The sequence below is a fragment of the Telopea speciosissima genome, chromosome 1 (genome assembly GCF_018873765.1).
Source record: "Telopea speciosissima isolate NSW1024214 ecotype Mountain lineage chromosome 1, Tspe_v1, whole genome shotgun sequence".
Classification (NCBI taxonomy): Eukaryota; Viridiplantae; Streptophyta; class Magnoliopsida; order Proteales; family Proteaceae; genus Telopea; species Telopea speciosissima.
This window is the reverse complement of record NC_057916.1, coordinates 4,923,880-4,941,690: the sequence shown is the minus strand read 5'-3', so window position 1 is coordinate 4,941,690 and position 17,811 is coordinate 4,923,880. Positions and strand designations below refer to the sequence as shown.

The following is a 17,811-nucleotide window of genomic DNA, read 5'->3' as shown; positions in this document are numbered from 1 at the left end:
AAAATGTATTTAAAGCACAAAGACCATCAACTACATCAGTAACAACACTCAAAGTCAACCAAAAACACCTTTAGTTGGTAATCCAAGTATGTTTGAGATATTCTTGTACCAAGTATTTTAACTGGACCCCAAAATCTCAGCTGTAAGACCTTAAAATCCTGGTTAGTGTCAAGTCCTAACTCCCACATGAACTGCAACAGGTGAAAACTAATCCTCCTTTATAAGAGAGGAATGACACAAATCCTTCTACTGAAAGCAAATTATAAAACCCACTCAAGTAGACTTCAATGCCCTCCTCAACCAAAAATAAGCAAACTGATTCACATTAGAAAGTTAGAACTGCTGGAAAACTAAATACTAAAACATCTTTAGAGAATCACCTTCAACATGGGGAAATATCAAGTTCAGACTCCGAATAACCCACTTCAACTGTCAAACTGACCTACCATCCTGATAACGCAGCCATACAGAGAAGAGCAGCCCAAACAAGCCTTTAACTGGAGTTCTGTGAGACAGCTCAAATCCTTTAAGCATATGGGAAAAAAGTCTTTAACTTGTTAAGCTTCAGTTTATCCATCAATCTGGATAGGATCAAACATGTCTATAAATAGCATCACCATGTCATACATTATGGATTTGAGCTCCTCTTTCAAACACAATTTCAACTTCTTTTTTATAATAGAAAATAAATAAACAAGAAGCACTTATACATAGTTGTTGTACACAAAAGAGTGCCCATTGGTACAGGCGAAAGACGAGAAGAAGTCACAAAATAATAAAAGTAGTGGGGAAGGGGTGACAAAGATAGGAATATCAGCCAGTAAGTTTTGAATTTTTATGAACTGGGTTACTAAATGCATCGGCCAAGGAGTTTTAGGCTTCGGCAGAAAAAGGGTGATCTGCTTGTTTGTACACCATGCTTTGCTTATCTTCAAGTTTAGTTGCGCCACTTGCTCCAAGCCCAGCCATAGGCCGATTGTATCAGCTTCCAAGGCTCTACCTTTGTCCATAAAACCTGCAGCAGTCAAAACAAGTTGTCGTTCTAACAAAATGGAATATGTCCACCCCACTCTCTCTAGGACTGAGTTAGAGGGTCCTGCGCAAATCAAAACAGGGTAATTCAAAACAGGAATATGATTATAAAAGGATGAAGGAAGTCTATTAACCGTAGCAACAAAGGACAGATTAAGACCATCGTTAGACGAGGGGGGGAGGGGAAGATATTGAGTTCATACAACCATTTTGAACTAGTTCGAATAATCCACAGATGATCTATGGGAATTAGACCATAAGCTTCCTTGTTCCAATGATGCCAAATAAAATAAAAAGTTAAAATAACACAATTTGAACTTGAATGGCCGAGCCATATTTCTCAATTCTCCTAAGAAGTTAAACCCTACACTGTCTCATCCTTGGATTTATATAAATAACTAAAATCCTAGAATCAATCTTTCCAGAGTACAGGAGATGAACTGAATAGGTTGATCTCTTCGAAAGTCTTTTAAGTAATCAAAGACCTATCCACATAGCGAAATTCCATCCATTAAAGAAGACAATGTTTTGGAATTTTCAGGCAGACTTTCCTGCTAAGCTTCCCAGATAATCAGCTTCCAAGGATTTGTTCTTACAATTGACAGGCTGAGTCATGTCTCTTATGCTCTATCTGTAGCAAAATCAGAGACAACACCATGGAGTAACCAAAAGCAAAGTCACCTCAATAATAGGATCCCGAACCTCTCCCACTTAAGTAACCATCACTCATGCGGCGATTAGAGTAGAGAGATGAATATGAACCAGCATCCACCTGAAAAATGGGAGAAAGAAAGAAAAAGGAACAAAAGAAAAGAGGCGAAAGGAACAGAATGTGAGTGTTAACTGCCAGAAGGAGCTTAAAATATGTCATGGAGTTAATGAATTATTTTCAGCTAACAAAACTTAATGAACATACATCTTCTTCAGTAGAAATGTAATCCCGAGACACATAATCCCTGCCATAACTGGAGTACATTCCTCCAGCATCACCTCTGCTTGCCTCATCTACAAAAACTGGACTTGGTGAAACCATGTTCAAGATACTCACTATGAACCAAAACAAACATATTGGTGGACTTCCATACCTCTGCTGTACCCCATACGTGATGTACGTGAGTCATACAACCCATGAGAATGACCTGCAGAACTCCGGCTACCCCCATCATAACCTAGATGAGAACCACGCCCCATCCTAGCAAAAAAAAAAACACAAATATCAGAATCGACAGAAAGGTCTATAGACAATGATATGAGATAAGTTCAAGCAGATAATGACCTGGTGGACTCGCCTCCATAAGCACTATCATTGTATGACATGGCAGCACTGCTGCCTTCATATTCATAGCGAGCTCTTGATTGCCTAACTGTGGACTCAGTATACTGAGGATGAAGTTCTTCCTAAGAAAATTTAAAAATATATCTAATCAGTAAATTAATGAAAAAGAAGAGTGACTGTGTGTAGCCTGTTTAAGTCCCTAACCATTGCAGAATGAGGACGCTTAGAGCCAGAAATAGAACTGTAATCGCGACTATTACTGTCACGGTAGCTTGAAGGACGCTCCACTGGTCTTCCATAACTTTCTTCAGCATAAAGAGGAGGTGGTCTACGAGCAGCACCATGAGAGGTGCTTCTTGGAGGACTGTATGGGTACCTCGGTCCACGAGAAGGGTAAGCATCTCTGTAGGACGATTGCCTCTCAGAATGAGCTCTAGTGTTATCAGATGATCTAGGAAGAGGTTCATCATGCCACATATAATCTCTCCTTGAGCTTCTCTTTCCATAAGCAGGACCTGGTTGAGAGAAAATAAATGTGCTGCCTCAGACAAGGGAAAAATGACACCAAAAATGGAATTATATGACGGTCAATATCACAAGTTACATACCAGGAGACCTCCGATCATAGGACCTTGGTAGAGAGGGCATTCTCCTTCTATCCCCAACTCTCTCAGGGATGATATCCACAGGTGGATGCCTGTCTCTGGGATCAAATGGCCGCTTATAACCACCACCATATGAGTTACGACTTTGAGTGACTCTTTCACTGCGCCCTGCAAACCTCCAGGAATCCATACGGGGCATACTGGAGCTCCAGGCCCTGCCACCCCGATGACCACTATGTCCAACTAAATAACCTCCTCGGGCATGTTTTGCTGACTTGCCTCTTTGGCGTGGTCTTGACAGCCTGGCCCTAACCTTCACCTGCAATCAATGAGAAGGTCAAATTGATTTCATCAATGAACTGTTGCAAATAACTATCCAACAAGATGAAAATGGACTAGAAACCAACCTTCTTATCGCCATCATGGAGCTCAGTATTATTAATACCTTCAACACAAGCCACCGCAGAATCGTGTGTGTCAAATGTTACAAAACCAAAATCTGTTCTTTTAGCAGCCGGCATGTTCCGAGCAAGTTCAACTTTTTCAATCTTCCCATACTTTTTTAGAGGCTCTCTGACCCGGTCCTCATCCCAAGCAGGAGGCAGACCATCAATGAATATTGTTTTAACCTGTAACAAAAACAATCATACTATATCATCCTATTCACAAAACATTTAACAACTCTATGCAATCAAAATCAAATTTTCTGGGAGCACAAGTATAAGCACACTACTTGTAGCCTTGTCATATCCACATCTGGATAAGGTTATGCTATTATCATTGTTTTTGTCGTTATTTGAGTGAGAATGTTTTTGCTGTAATATTGAGTGACAACGATTAATTAAAAAATAAAAATGATAGAAAAGATAAGTTTGTATTTTAGTCAAATCCATGTTAAGAAAAAAGTGAACATGGGAGAATCACTAAAACTAAACTGAGCGTCACCGTCCCAATAAGTTTAATTGAGTGGCGCATGTGAATAGATGTAACGAAATATGGATAAGATAAAATCATAAAATTAGAAATTGAAAAAAGAAAATGAAGCTTTCACACAGGTTTAGCACTTAAAAGTAGGGGTGTAAATGAATAGCGGAAATCCATTTCCGTATCCGTGTCCGTATCCGTTTAGCACTATCCGAATCCGTCCGAAAGCTAAACGGATGCGGATACGGATAGACTATTGCTATCCGAAAAGCTATATTTACATGTAAACAGATAAAATATACGATCCGTATCCGTGTCCGTATCTGTTTAGCACTATCTGAATCCGTTCGATAACTAATCAGATGCGGATGCGGATGCGGATATAGCACTATCCGAGCCAAATCCGATCCATTTACAGCCCTACTTAAAAGTGGGAAATTTATAAAAAAGGTTATGCTTTTTCTTCCATCATCATGGGTATGCTGTATGTGTGAAAGCAACATTATAAAGATTTAATATCTCAAAAAGGCAGCCACCTTCCTGTGCGAGGAAAGCAGTCTTCCAAGATAACAACCTTATTATAAAAGCTGAAGAAGAGGTAGAAGTTTAGCAGGCATGCTAAATACCAATCTCAACAGAAAAGAAAAAATAAATAAAATAAAACGGATATAAGTACAACAAGACAATAGTTAGTCCCTCAGTGGATAAGAAAGCCCACAACAATGTCAAGGTTTCAACACTCCCTGCTTGTTGAACCAAATAAGCAACATCGTTTGTTGATCTCAATTTGGATTGGAGTGAGCAGTTCACTAAAGAAACAAGGTGCTTTATTTGTCAAATAACATGTGCAAACCTCCAAGATCCCTTTAATAAAATTGTTAATCATTCAAAAATGAAAAAGACAACTCTGCAAAGTTATACTCAGCTCAAGGAAGCTCATGTACGCATCGGATTTTTTTCCCATCGTTATATGGATTATTTCCATGAATTTTTTGTTATATGGATTGTGTCCATCAATTTTCTTTGGGTCTAAATAAAATTGCTGACAAAAGAAGAGAAATGTATGAAACAATCTATCTACCTGTGACATTATTTCATCATCTGGTTCAATAAAAGTGTCTGCAAAAGCAACCTTTGCAGTCCGATCTGTACCAAACACAACGTCCATCCTCTGCAAGCGCTTGCATGCATCCAAGGCATCTGCCCTAGAAGGGAAATCTAGAAAAGCGAATCCCCGATTCATTCCTTCATTTTTTGAGTCCTCAACTAATGTCAAATCCTCGAAGCTATCAACACCATATAGTGAAAGCTTTTCTTTCAGCTGCATAAGAAACAGAGTGATCCAACACAAAGTAATTTATGCAGGCAGAACTTTGGTAGGGAACCTGGGGTAGAACCCGTGATATACAGGTTATAGCTGAGTCAACAGTCTTCACTGAAAACATATTGCCATACTTACAGCTTCTTTCGTCCATGTCTTGCATATGTTGCCAACAAACAGAGTATCACTGTCCTGACTTGGAGACACCCCACACTGTTTTCCATTGACCTAAAATAGAAAACCACCATCTTAAGTTATATCCTCAAGGCACCTAAATATCTTGAGAATAAGAAAGAGAAACCAAACTCAACACAGTTAATACCGTTGGGTGCTTAAGTTCATTGATGGCTCGTCTAGCCTGCTCAACGGTTGCGAAGCGTATGAAAGCAAAGCCCTTATTCTTATGAGTCATTGGATTCATCATAAGTCTTACTTCAGTGACCTCACCAACCTGGATGAAAACCTTCCTGAGATCCTCTTCAGTAGCATCTCGATCCAACCCTCCAACAAAGACCTCGAATTCCTTGCATTTGCGCCGCTCCTGCCGCTCCTTTGCTACATCATGGTGCTCTTCCTCTTCTTCACCATCAACCTCCTCAGCATGTCCATCCTCCTCGCCCTCCCCTTCCATCACATCTTCCATCATATGATCTCCATCAATCTTCCCCTCATAATGTTCTTCTTCCTCACCTTCCATCCCCATTTGTGTCCCACCATAATCCTCCGCTTCAAAATGGGGGTAATTGTCTTCAAGCTCCAACCTTTCCGATCTGTCGACCTCGTGGTAACCAATGGTAACATCATTCTCCTCCTTTCCCTCTGATAAAATACAATAGGAAAACAAAAAAAACCCAAATCTCTCCGTGATTCTTGCTATGGTTCTTGTAAAACAAGTTCAACAATCTGAAACAAATCCTACAATTCCACATTGTCTTTACCGTTAGACTCCTCTGGAATTGCATTTACTCTTCTTTAACTGACATTTCGCACTAGGGTTTTGGGATTTAAGACTAAGAACAAATTTAATCATAAGAACGAACAGGAAGTTATGAATTTTAATTTTTTTACAAGTGAGAAAGGGGGAGAGAAGTGTACCTTTCGGAGTTGGAAAGGGTTCAATGTGTTCTTCGTTTTTTTCACTGACAGTGCTGTGGTTGGTGTTGTTTTGGAGGGTTTCAACTTCTCTTGGTTCCTCTTTCGTCTCCACTGGGGTTTTCGCCCGTGACTTTTTCTTCAGTGCGGACGCTGTAGACGGCCACTTCACTGCACGCGGCGGCATCGTTGATCGCACACAGAAAATGAAGAACAGAGCAGAAACTGCAGACACAAGACAAGAATACAAAATCCTGTCCCGAAGGCAAGAACCCCGAGAGCTTCAACCCTACGTCGAAACCCACAAATTGACTTGACTTGACTTGCCTTTGCACTGTTCAGGAAAAGAACGATAAATTATTTCCATTAATGAATTTCTTTTCTTTAAACTGACTAACGTTGACTCTAATGCAAAAATCTTACGCCGTTCACTTCATCGACTTTGATACCTTCAGATGCTTCATCAATGGTGAAAGATGGATCTACAGTGTAAGATAAGCCTTTTCTGAAACACACTCGTTTTCGAACGTTGAAAGCTATAATAAACTCTACTGTTCTACAGATCATTTATCCTTTCTTTGCTTTTTTGCTTCTGTGTCGGTGCGCGAGCGGCGAGGCTTACGGTGGAGTAGACTAGTAGAGCTTTCATGGATGTCGTTGGCTTGGATAACGAAGACCTTATCATGTTTTCGTTGACATGGTTGCCTGACGTAGAAGCTTCAACTCGAAGACGAGGAACGAAGGGAGTGTGTTCTGGGATAACTTCCACGAAACTTGAGATGATTTGTGGTGTACGGAAAAGGTTTAATTTCTGTGCGCGACCACCTGCCAAGTCAGCATCTGAGTCAGATCTTGGACGCGGCAACCACCGAGACGCGCGGGGATTGCGTTCGTGTTACGCTGTCCGAGTTGCGCGCTCTTTTTGTTCGTAAAGCGCGTCTTTACTTATCTTATCCTTGTTATTGTTTTGAGCCCAACGTAATTCAAATGTGTTAACCTAACATACAAAGAAGGAAAAATTATAACGAAGTTCAGATCTTAGAAACACATAGCCAACAATGGAGGGCACTCAATCGCAGGTGATGGAGGTGAAAGATCGTAGAACAGTTGCTCTGGGAGAATTGCGAATCCTCCCTGATGAAATCATCTGTGCTATCTTGGAGAATCTCACACCTCGTGATGTCGCTCGCCTTGCTTGCGTTAGCAGGTCCATCCTCTCTCTCTCTGTTAGCTCCCCCATCCTAAAGAAAATTATATTCTCTTCATTCTCGAATGGTAAGAACCATCATCGTAATTATTCAGAATAATTTTTTCCTCTGTTAATTCTCTGATTCGTTTAGTTGCAGTATGATTTCACTGGAATTTAGTTTAATATTGGATTCTCTGTTTCCCCAGTTTCGCATTTCATATTGGTCTATATGATATCCTAAAATCTCGTTTTTGCTCTATCATTATTCTTTCCCGCTAGTAACTACAACTGCACGAGCTACTGTTGTCCGGTTAGACTTAGCTTGAGCTTCATGTCCTGCTCCAAGTTTATTAAGAAAAGAAAAAAAGGCCCTTCTTTTTTTCTTCTTAATTTCCATTGATATTCAGGTACAGCTAATCTACTAGAATGAAACTTTGAAAAGGTTATCTCATACATCAGAAATGACTTCAATAGCTGCGTTCTGCCACAAGTGGTGCTTGGAGGCATTGTTCATTAGCATCTACTGCTACTGTTGTGCCAGTCAAGAGATAACATTCATTTAGTTCTATTGCTGAGGGTAGAAAATTCTTCCTGATCTGGCAATGTACCTTTTCCCCAAAAGTGATTGTTTGCCTAATAAATAAACTTGGCTGCTGAAGGCTGCCTTGACATAACTAGAACCAGCAAAAAACCAAGTTGTCATATTGTTTGGAGGGAACAAAGAATCCTTTTGGTCCCCTTTCCAATTCCACAATTGCTTGGTTTCCATTCCAACTATAAACCATGCTCCCTAGAATCAAATCATTACCAATTATTGTCTAATACAGCGTCATCTACTTCAGGACTACACAGTTCTTGATTACGCACCCCCCATGGGGCTAATAGTTCTTGTCTACTTGATTGGAAATAATTCTTTTTCTGTCTTGTAGCTTTAACATTTTCTCTTTCACCCCAAGGGGGTTGCTCAGTTGGCAAAGATCAGCACCTCACAAAGAAGAGGTCATGAGTTCAACTCTCCTTGGGGCCCAACTATAAAAATTTAAAATATAAAAAAAAAAAAAGCATTTTCTCTTTCACAGGCTTGAATGTGTTAGATTTATTTTTCTATAAATTCTTTCTTTTATTTTTGCAGTGTGATGTACATTCTATGCAATGAAGAACCACTGTGGATGGCTGTATGCCTTAAAAGTGCTAGGGGACAACTTGAGTACAAAGGCTCCTGGAAAGAGACCACGCTGCACCGGTATGTATTGATGATTCTTGCAAAATGTATCGGACTTTTGAAGTGTTATCGAATTTCTAACCAAAACGCCAAAGCCTTTTTCTTTTCGGAATTACATTCTTTTGGAGGATTTTCTCATCAGAGAATTCGTAAAGCATGTAATTTTTTTTAACTTCTGCTTTTTTCTGCCTATAGTGTTCAAATTAAAATTTTCCTTTTTTGCCAGACAACAAGTACAGCATGAATTTGCAGAGCCTTCCAAAATGACACTGAATTTTGATGGTAATATATAGTTCTCATGGTTTGGGTACTGGACTTTTACTACTTAATATCTTCCTTCCCTTTTCTTCTAGAGTCCCTTTTTCTTCTCTAAACTGACAGTCAGAACACTGTTTTCCTGGAAACTTTCATTGATACTTCACTGAGGCTCTATATAGTTTCCTAAAATTTCGTTAATATTCATACCTTATGCAGGATTCAACTCCTTATTCCTGTACAGAAGATTTTACAGGTGTTTTACCACATTGGATTCATTCTCTTTTGAGAAGGGAAATGTTGAAAGAAAGAAAAACCTCTCTCTGGAGGATTTTCATCATGAGTACGATGGACAGAAACCGGTAAAGCTTTTTTTTTTTTTTGAAGAAATACTTTTGATGCAGACTGGACTAAATTTTTTGTCTGGAAATGTTCCTTCTTTAAAAAAAGTTTCCAACTATTATTAGACCTTATTTTTTTGTTTTTATTTGTCTTACTAACCTTTGTGATAGCTGCTTAGTCATTCTGAGAATTTTAAGTTCCTTGTGCCTGCACCAACTTTCCCCCATCCCATTAATGCATGCATTCGAACCTGATAGACTAGAAGTTTCATTCTGAAGTTCATATCACTTGTCTGATATCTTTGGTCAGACGTCTTTGATTCCCCGGTGGATTGATTTTGCTATGGTTTGTCAGCCTCTTTGGGCTTTGGAACATTCATTTACTAGCAGCGCTCCGACCCAAAGAGATGCACCCATCCATACAAAGAATCACTTGAAATGGAGTTGGGCATCAGCAGGAGTAAAAGAATATGATCTCGCACATTGGCTGGGGGGAATGAAAGAATTCGGTTATCCTTTCCTATGCTTGCAAGCTACCTATTTGATACCTAATTGCTTAACTGTCTCAGATGTTTTACCTCTTATTTTTATCTTTTGTATTGTCCACATTTATTGCCCATTCCTGATATTCTATTTTTTTTTTGTGTGATTTCCATGTGCTTGTTTGTTATTCATATAGTTGTTCTTAAATGGAACATTTCTGTGTTGATTAACTGGAAGGACCAACAATAAATGTTTGATTCCGTTAACATGGAATCATCCTCGTGCTCAATTTCCAGGTTTTGATAACTGAATTGGCTGAGACATGGCCTGCAAGAAGTACATGGACGCTTGAACAATTATTGGTGAACTATGGAGATACTGCATTCAGGATTTCTCAGAGGAGTTCTAAAAAAATCAATATGAAATTCAAGGATTATGTCTCGTACATGAAACTTCAGCATGATGAGGACCCTCTGTACATTTTTGATGATGAGGTGCTTCTATGCAATTAGACTTCTAGAACTATGGAGCTTCTTTAAAATAGCTGTTTTAAATTTCTGACTTCTTTTTTTTTTTTTTTCAATAACAGTTTGGGGAAGTTGCACCAGGTTTGTTGAAAGATTATAGTGTGCCTTACCTATTCCAAGAAGACCTTTTTGATGTCTTGGATAGAGATCAACGACCACCTTTCCGATGGCTAATTATTGGGCCAGAGAGATCTGGTGCATCTTGGCATGTTGATCCTGCCCTTACCAGTGCTTGGAATACTCTTTTATGTGGGCGGAAAAGGTAAATTTGTTGCTGTATAGTGATAATTATTTTATTAATTCTGTATGTCAGATTCAGTTGGTTTTTATTTGATCCAGATTTTCTTTCCAATTAAAGAAGGAATCCATAGTATAGCAGCAAAAGAAACTGTTGATTGTCAATGGCATTCTTCTCCTAATTATATCTTCCCAAGTGTTTGCATTGATTTATCTGATAAGTGATGAGATTGCTTGATACTTGAATGGGAGATTTGATTCCTATGTACAAAAGTCCATGCACTCAAAACAATACCATCGAGCAAGACAGTTGAACAATGCAAAGCTGCATGGAATCTTAGATTCTAGTTCATACTTACAGCTCTACTCTTGGATGAATTATCTCATCTAATTATTGTGGGAACAGAAAAAGGTTAGACCTCTAATTTCTGTAAGAGTGGAGACCAGAGACTAGAGAACCCATAGAAAAGGAATGAGAGGAAACTTTTGTTGTTCCTTTCTCTCTAAATAGCCAAAAAGACTTGATTAAAAAAAGATCAGCCATGTCATTACCATTGAGTTATTTTCCCATTTTAGATATGTAGGATTATTGGGGTTTTGGGCTGAGATAGTTCCCGTAATATATCCATAGTTATCAAGGCGGGAAGGCGACCATGGCGTTTTAGAGGGTCAAAATTCAAGGCGACACCGCCATGGTGGTAAGGCGCCCAAGGCGACCAAGGAGCCTGGACGCTATGGCGTCGCCTTGATAACTATGAATATATCCCAGCTTTCCATGGCTCCTTAGAAATGGCTTGACTGAGTGAGACCAATCCATATAGCTGGTATTATCCAACTTGACTACAGAAATTTGGGGATTTATTAGGTCCATTGGAAAGATGGCTGTACTAGTATTGTTGGTTCTCCCTGACACAGATTCCACTCATCCGCTAGTATCTGACATTTACTACCAGCTATAAATTGAATAATTTTTGGAAACTGGGTTTGGTTGGGTACCCAAGCCTGTGGGAGTACACTCTCTACCAGTATCCATACCCAAATTCTGAACAAGGTTTGTATCCAAGGAAAAATTTTCAGAAACTTCAATCTGCTCCCTGTGAGTGATGACTGAGTTGTTCACTGGGTGAACTCTTGTGTCCAGGATACAAGGCCATTGAGGCTGAAATTTTAGGCACTCATAGGTACCTTGAGGGTGACTTGAAGGATTGATGTAGATAAGTTCTACTCCAAGCAGTACCATCGCAAGAAGGGGGGAAACCAGACCTCTACCTTAACCTGCGGTTCGTTGAATGAACCTGTTCTGGTTCAACTGAACCAAGTTCCAAGGTTCGAAAACTCGGGTCTCGGTGCCAACTCGGACCCTTGAAAAACCGAGTCGAGTCGAGATCTCACCGAGTTGGTGCACCTTTTTTTTTTTCTCGACTCGAAGCCTCATCTCGGTGGGTTTTAGACCTAGTTTGGGTCTGAAACTTGGTATTCAGCCTATTTTAGGCCATTTGAACACAATGACACTATCAGATTTTGCAAAAACAAAGTCCAAATAGGAGTTTCACTTAGTGGGAAAGCAGGACAGACACTTATGCTAGAAACCAGGACAGACACAGGACAAACACACTTATTTATGCCTAATATCATCTAAGTAAATGCTTTTGTATTTGTATTTCATTTACTTAAGATATTATTCATAAATAAGCAAATACCCCCCTATTTGAATCCAATAAAAATAGTTAAAAAATCAAATTCCAAAAGGAAAAAAAGTCAACCCCCCAGTTCAAGAACAAAAACTGGATTTTCGACGGTAGGTGCAATTTTCAACTTTCTAATGCTGGGGTTTTTCTCAAATCTAAAAATTCCATAAATCTTATTATGGTAAAACATTGCTAAAAACCAAAAGTGCGGTAAAATATTCATTTGTTTTGATGTCCAAAAAACTATTTTCATTCAGAGCGATTTTGACAGCATTCGCGCACACCGAATTAAGTTTGACCGGTACATAACTCCTTCAATATAAATCAGATTTAAGCAATCTTGGACTTGTTGGAAAGCTTTCAACACAAAGCTTTCCAACAAGTCCAAGATTGTTAAAATCTGATTTATATTGAAAGAGTTATTTACCGTCAAACTTAATTCGGTGGCACGAATGTCACAAAATCGCTTCAATGAAAATAGTTTTTGACATCAAAACAAATGAATATTTTACCGCACTTTTGGTTTTTAGCAATGTTTTACCACTAATAAGATTTATGAAATTTTTAGATTTGAGAAAAACCCCAGCATTAGAAAGTTGAAAATTGCACCTACCGTCGAAAATCTAGTTTTTGTTCTTGAACTGGGGGGTTGACTTTTTTTTTCTTTTGGAATTTGATTTTTTAACTATTTTTATTGGATTCAAATAGGGGGGTATTTGCTTATTTATGAATAATATCTTAAGTAAATGAAATACAAATACAAAAACATTTACTTAAATTATATTAGGCATAAATAAGTATCTGTCTTGGTTCGTGGCATAGATAGGTGTCTGTATACCAAGATTTTTCAGCAAGATCTTGAGATCTGGCACTCATATAAAGGACCTAGATGGACATTTTCCTATGTCAAACCGACCGAGATCTTGGAGAGATATTGTACTTTTGTGACTCGACCCCCATCTCGTCTCGGGATTTCGAAAAACCAAGAAACTCGGCGAGATCTCGCAAGTTCTCGAACTATGCCAAGTTCAGTTGGTTCAGGGCATACCAATCAGGTCTGGGTGTTTTCTGGTTCACCCAAATCCAGTCGTAATTAATCAGTCCAAGTCTTAATCAAAGGAGGGTAAAAAATAATTAATGCATGTATGTAGAATTTGAGAAGCATTATCTAGTTAGTTACAACTATTATCTGAAGACTTGGAAGATATTATTTCAGTCAATAAATCAGTTCATTGATGGTTGTGGAAGTCCTTGAAATTGTAAGTCAGTTCATTGATGGTTGTCTAAGTCTTTGAAATTTGCAGTTCATTAATGGTCAAAGAAAGAGTCTAGGAGAGTCCCAATGAGAGTCTAGAACCCTCCCAACCACTCTATAAAAGGTTTGCCTATAAGCATTTTGAAGTAAGTTAAAAGTTGAAGGAAATTTCTGATTTATGCGAATAGCTATGAGATGTAGTGGAGCTTAGTGAGATGTTGGGTTGCTGGGGGGGATGCCTTGTTTTGGTTGGTGAGATGCTCACCTAGGCCTTGAAAATCCTTTATTCATATCCCTCTTATCTCTTTTTTCTTTCTTTTTTCCCTTAATATTATCAACCTATTCAAAGGGCCGGCATCGGCGCAACGGTAAGGTTGCTCCATTGCGAACTAGTGGTCGTAGGTTCGAGTCTGAAAACAGCCTCTCTGCAGAGCGGGGATAAGGCTACGTACATTATGACCCTCTCTAGACCGTGCAGTGGTGAGAGCCTCGTGCACTGAGTACACCCTTTTTTTTATATCAACCTATTCATTCTTAAGTTGTGCTGTTAGTTTGCTGTTGTGTTGGAGGATTCCTGAAGGTGTTTGGTTGCTGATCATAAGGGACAAACAATGTTAACAAACTCACTTTTGTAGTTCTCACCTCCTTGGGATCCTGTCTATTGTGGATTCTGATTCTATTGCAAGGACTGAACCAGGATCCCATTAATGGTTTTGGACTTCCACCCAAAGACATCTCAACATGCCCCACCGAATCAACCCTGCAACCAGCGGTAGAACACCTCCATTGTTTCGAGGTCACAACACTCGCATCATGAGGCCTATTTCTCATAGTTCGAAAACTTGCCAAAATATCAGCAAAATTTTGGAAATTTCACTAACTTCAAAGGCCTTGAAACGAAATGATAGGCGAATTAAGGGATCAACACTGTTTCGGTTGAAATTTCGGTGTTTTGCCGAAATTTCGACCTCATGTCATATCGTTTCGGCAATATGACTTTTGGGGCTTTGTAAAAGACACTGTTTCAAGAGTTTTGGTCGAAATTTCGACCAGAACTCGTGAGTTTCGCCTGGTTTGACTGCATGAAGGAGAAAACTCATTTTTTTGCTGATTTTTGCCACCTCACCTCTACACACTGCTGGAATATGGTGCTGGGGGTTGCCACGTCACTCCGACGACATTGTTTGGTGAAGATTTGGCCACATTCAACAATTCCAGGTCATAGTTCGTACTATTAGACATTAGGATAGCCTGAGGGGGTCCACTTTGTACTCATGTATCACCACACAGAGGAGTATTGTTGGGATTTGGGTCTCTATGAGACTATGGTACGTGTACTTTTTACTACTTCAATAGTAATCAATATTATGTGTCTTCATTCATGGTGTATATTACTTGTTTTAGTTGCATTTTCTGCCTTTTATTACACAAGGTATGAAACAGGGTTTGGTGTATACTGCCAACCAAGGGTGCAAATCCAAACATCCACTTCGTGTGATTTTTCTTGTAATATAAAGGTTTACATGTGTTTTGTGATTTTCTTGTAATATAAAAGTTTACATATGTTTATATAGGTTAAAATACGGTTGCCCTGAAGTATCGGAGCTTAATATCGTTCCCCCCCCCCCCCCCTTCGTGAAATGGCCAACCGAAACATACTGGCAAAAAATGCAATGTCTCAGCGAAATTTTGCCCATTTCAGTTGATTTCGGTCAGGCCTAAATGTGACCAAAATCTGACTTTTTGAACCTTTCTTTTTTCGGGAGGACTTAGGGCAGAGATTAGGGACCCTTGGCGACCCAAACCAAGGAAGGGTTCATAGCCAACAAATCTCTTGTGGTTGAGAACTTACCTAAGCAACTCTCACAGATCTTCACTCTGTTTTTTTATGGTGATAGGATAATGTACCTTACATATTATGCTCAGCTGGAGTCCTGCTTCTTTGATGGAACTCTGCACTGGAAGTGTGGGAGCTTGAAAAGCTAGCCGACTCTCAAAACGGGCTTAGAATGTTAGTCTGCTCTGCTACCAAGTTCAGTTCCATTTTATGGAGCACAACTATTTATAAAGAGTAGGGCGTACCAGCAGTGTCGGAGAAGAAGAAGAAAAGAAGAAGTTAGGGCTCTGTGATTGCCTTTATTTTATGTATTGCTTTTCAAAAAAATAAAAGATGGTAAGTATAATAATGTCCTTACATAGTACTGTTTCCTTTACAACCCTCATTACACGGGCATGCCAAGACCATTTCCTAGAATACCCCTACATACGTTCCAACAGGAGGATTCTGAAAAGTGCCATTTGATGGAATAGGACAATATATACAGAAGGAAATAGTGGGTAGTTGTGGTTTGTAGTTTTGCAATTTGAAGCTTATGAAATCTTTGGGAAATGGCTTGGGAGGTTTCATGCATAAACACTTACTTAGTTGATAATTCTTCATGGATGCTGATACTCTTTTATATTCCTCTCGCTCTATGATCTATCTACGTGTTCCTTGGAACTGTTTTGATGTCCAAATATTTAACTTCAACATAGAGTACTTACCGTTGGCCCTTCCTATCTTTCCTATTTGGTATAAAGGCCAGTTTAAAAAGCTAATCAAGTTTCTTCTTTATTCAACAATCAGATACTATGATGCACCTGTAATTCAATCAGAGATGCCTGTAATTCTTTCTCCCTGCTTTATACATTTTCTATATATGTTGGTGCCATAGATTTCTACCCTTATGTCTTTGTCTGGGAAGTTATAATCCTTCTCTTGACCAGTCAATTTGCTTCTTCAGTGGTCTGCTTTTTGTAGTTGAAACAGCTAATGTCTGACAGGTAATATCTCAATGATGTTTAGGTGGGCATTGTACCCTCCGGGTAGAGTACCGCTTGGTGTCACAGTACATGTAAATGACGAAGATGGTGACGTAAATATTGAGACTCCAACATCTTTGCAGGTACTAAAAATTTTAACGGTGGATATGATCATCCATCAGCACTATCATCTCCCCTCCCACCCACAGTTCTTGTTTGGGTAACTTTGTTTTTTTTATCTCTTTATTATTGTAATAGAATCATTTATTTATGTATGTTGCTAAATCCTTGTGTGATTTTGTCTTTGCGGTCACAGTGGTGGCTTGATATTTATCCCCTGCTTGCGGATGAAGACAAACCAATAGAGTGCACCCAGTTACCTGGTGAAACAATATTTGTCCCAAGTGGGTGGTGGCACTGTGTGCTCAATCTGGAAACAACTATTGCTGTTACCCAAAATTTTGTCAATTCAAAAAATTTTGAATTTGTATGCCTGGATATGGCTCCTGGTTATCGTCATAAAGGAGTTTGTCGGGCTGGATTGCTTGCTGTTGATGAAAATACTTTCAGAAATGCCAAAGGGAATGTATTCCATGATGAAGAATGGTTGACCCACCCAGCAATCATGAGGGAAGAGAAGAGAGTCAGAGTTTCTGAAACTGGGGAAGACCCATGTGTTGATGATAATAATGAAAAAACTACAAATGGTTTCTCTAAATGTTACAGTAACTTGCAAAATCAGAATTTCTCTTACAATATAGATTTCTTATCCATTTTTCTAGAGGAAGTGAGAGACCACTATAGCTCCATATGGAGTCCAGGCAACTGCATAAGTGAAAGAGAAATGAGAGGATGGTTACACAAGCTTTGGGTTGGAAAACCAGGGATGAGAAACTTAATATGGAAGGTAATTTTTTCCTTTAAAGAATATTTTTCTGTCTTATCTATTTTATTAAATCATTTGTTTTTAGCCAATCTCTATGTTTTGTTAAATTAGGTCAAATTGGCATTTTGATATGGATAGTGATCTTAAGATGGCTGTTGAACCTTTGGATTTGTGACCACTGACCTACAGCATTATGATATACATTGCTGTAGGTCAGTGGGCCTTGGAGATCTCCTTAGCCAAGAGTCGGCCGCTTGTGATGATCCTAACCATATATCTGTATCTTTTCTTTTAATGGTTGGAAAAACATGGCATCTGTTTCAGAAAAAGCATATGTAAGTTTTCCTCTTCAAACCGCAGGTTATCTCTACGCTAAGACCTGTCACTGGTGGCCCTATCCCAAAGCCTACAGCCCCTCCACCACCCCCACATGCACACTTCTCACTTCCCACGATGTATCCCATAAGTATCAGTTCTTAGATTAGATCCCCACAAATGGTTTTCAATACTTTATTCTGCAACCTGACCATTGCCAGATTATCCAAAAAAAATAAATTGGGGGGGGGGGGGGGGATTGCATTTACAAATGTTGTATTTGTTCCATGATTTCACTTGGTTACTATCTCTTTTACATCTAGTCTACACCATAACCATTGCATCTTTTGAACTGTCTTAG

General features: G+C 39.1%; 2 protein-coding genes across 4 annotated transcripts in view; one reads left to right on the top strand and one right to left on the bottom strand.

Moving 5' to 3' along the window:
* Positions 1 to 17,811, top strand: part of LOC122640792 (F-box protein At1g78280-like) — a 43,348-nt gene that overhangs the window by 16,206 nt on the left and 9,331 nt on the right. Inside the window, exons 3-10 of the mRNA XM_043834041.1 lie at positions 7,264 to 7,457; positions 8,572 to 8,682; positions 8,888 to 8,943; positions 9,136 to 9,278; positions 10,037 to 10,234; positions 10,330 to 10,529; positions 16,293 to 16,392; positions 16,566 to 17,156. Of these exons, the coding sequence (XP_043689976.1) occupies positions 7,309 to 7,457; positions 8,572 to 8,682; positions 8,888 to 8,943; positions 9,136 to 9,278; positions 10,037 to 10,234; positions 10,330 to 10,529; positions 16,293 to 16,392; positions 16,566 to 17,156 (1,548 nt within the window). The 5' untranslated portion in view covers positions 7,264 to 7,308. The remainder of the gene's footprint in view (positions 1 to 7,263; positions 7,458 to 8,571; positions 8,683 to 8,887; positions 8,944 to 9,135; positions 9,279 to 10,036; positions 10,235 to 10,329; positions 10,530 to 16,292; positions 16,393 to 16,565; positions 17,157 to 17,811) is intronic.
* On the bottom strand, positions 587 to 6,545 carry LOC122640813 (heterogeneous nuclear ribonucleoprotein R-like). 3 transcript variants are annotated; one of them, XM_043834057.1, is made up of 12 exons: positions 6,254 to 6,545; positions 5,481 to 5,977; positions 5,297 to 5,386; positions 4,919 to 5,158; positions 3,321 to 3,542; positions 2,917 to 3,232; positions 2,513 to 2,823; positions 2,309 to 2,430; positions 2,110 to 2,224; positions 1,949 to 2,032; positions 1,351 to 1,804; positions 587 to 668 (listed from the first exon to the last, which is right to left on the bottom strand). In XM_043834057.1, exons 1-11 carry the CDS (start codon positions 6,435 to 6,437, stop codon positions 1,715 to 1,717), a joined length of 2,271 nt encoding a protein of 756 aa, XP_043689992.1. In that variant the 5' UTR covers positions 6,438 to 6,545; the 3' UTR covers positions 587 to 668; positions 1,351 to 1,714. The 3 variants fall into 3 exon arrangements, with proteins under 3 accessions (XP_043689992.1, XP_043690009.1, XP_043690002.1); XM_043834074.1 differs by having other exon boundaries at positions 1,949 to 2,037; positions 2,118 to 2,224; XM_043834067.1 differs by lacking the exon at positions 587 to 668 and having other exon boundaries at positions 1,348 to 1,804.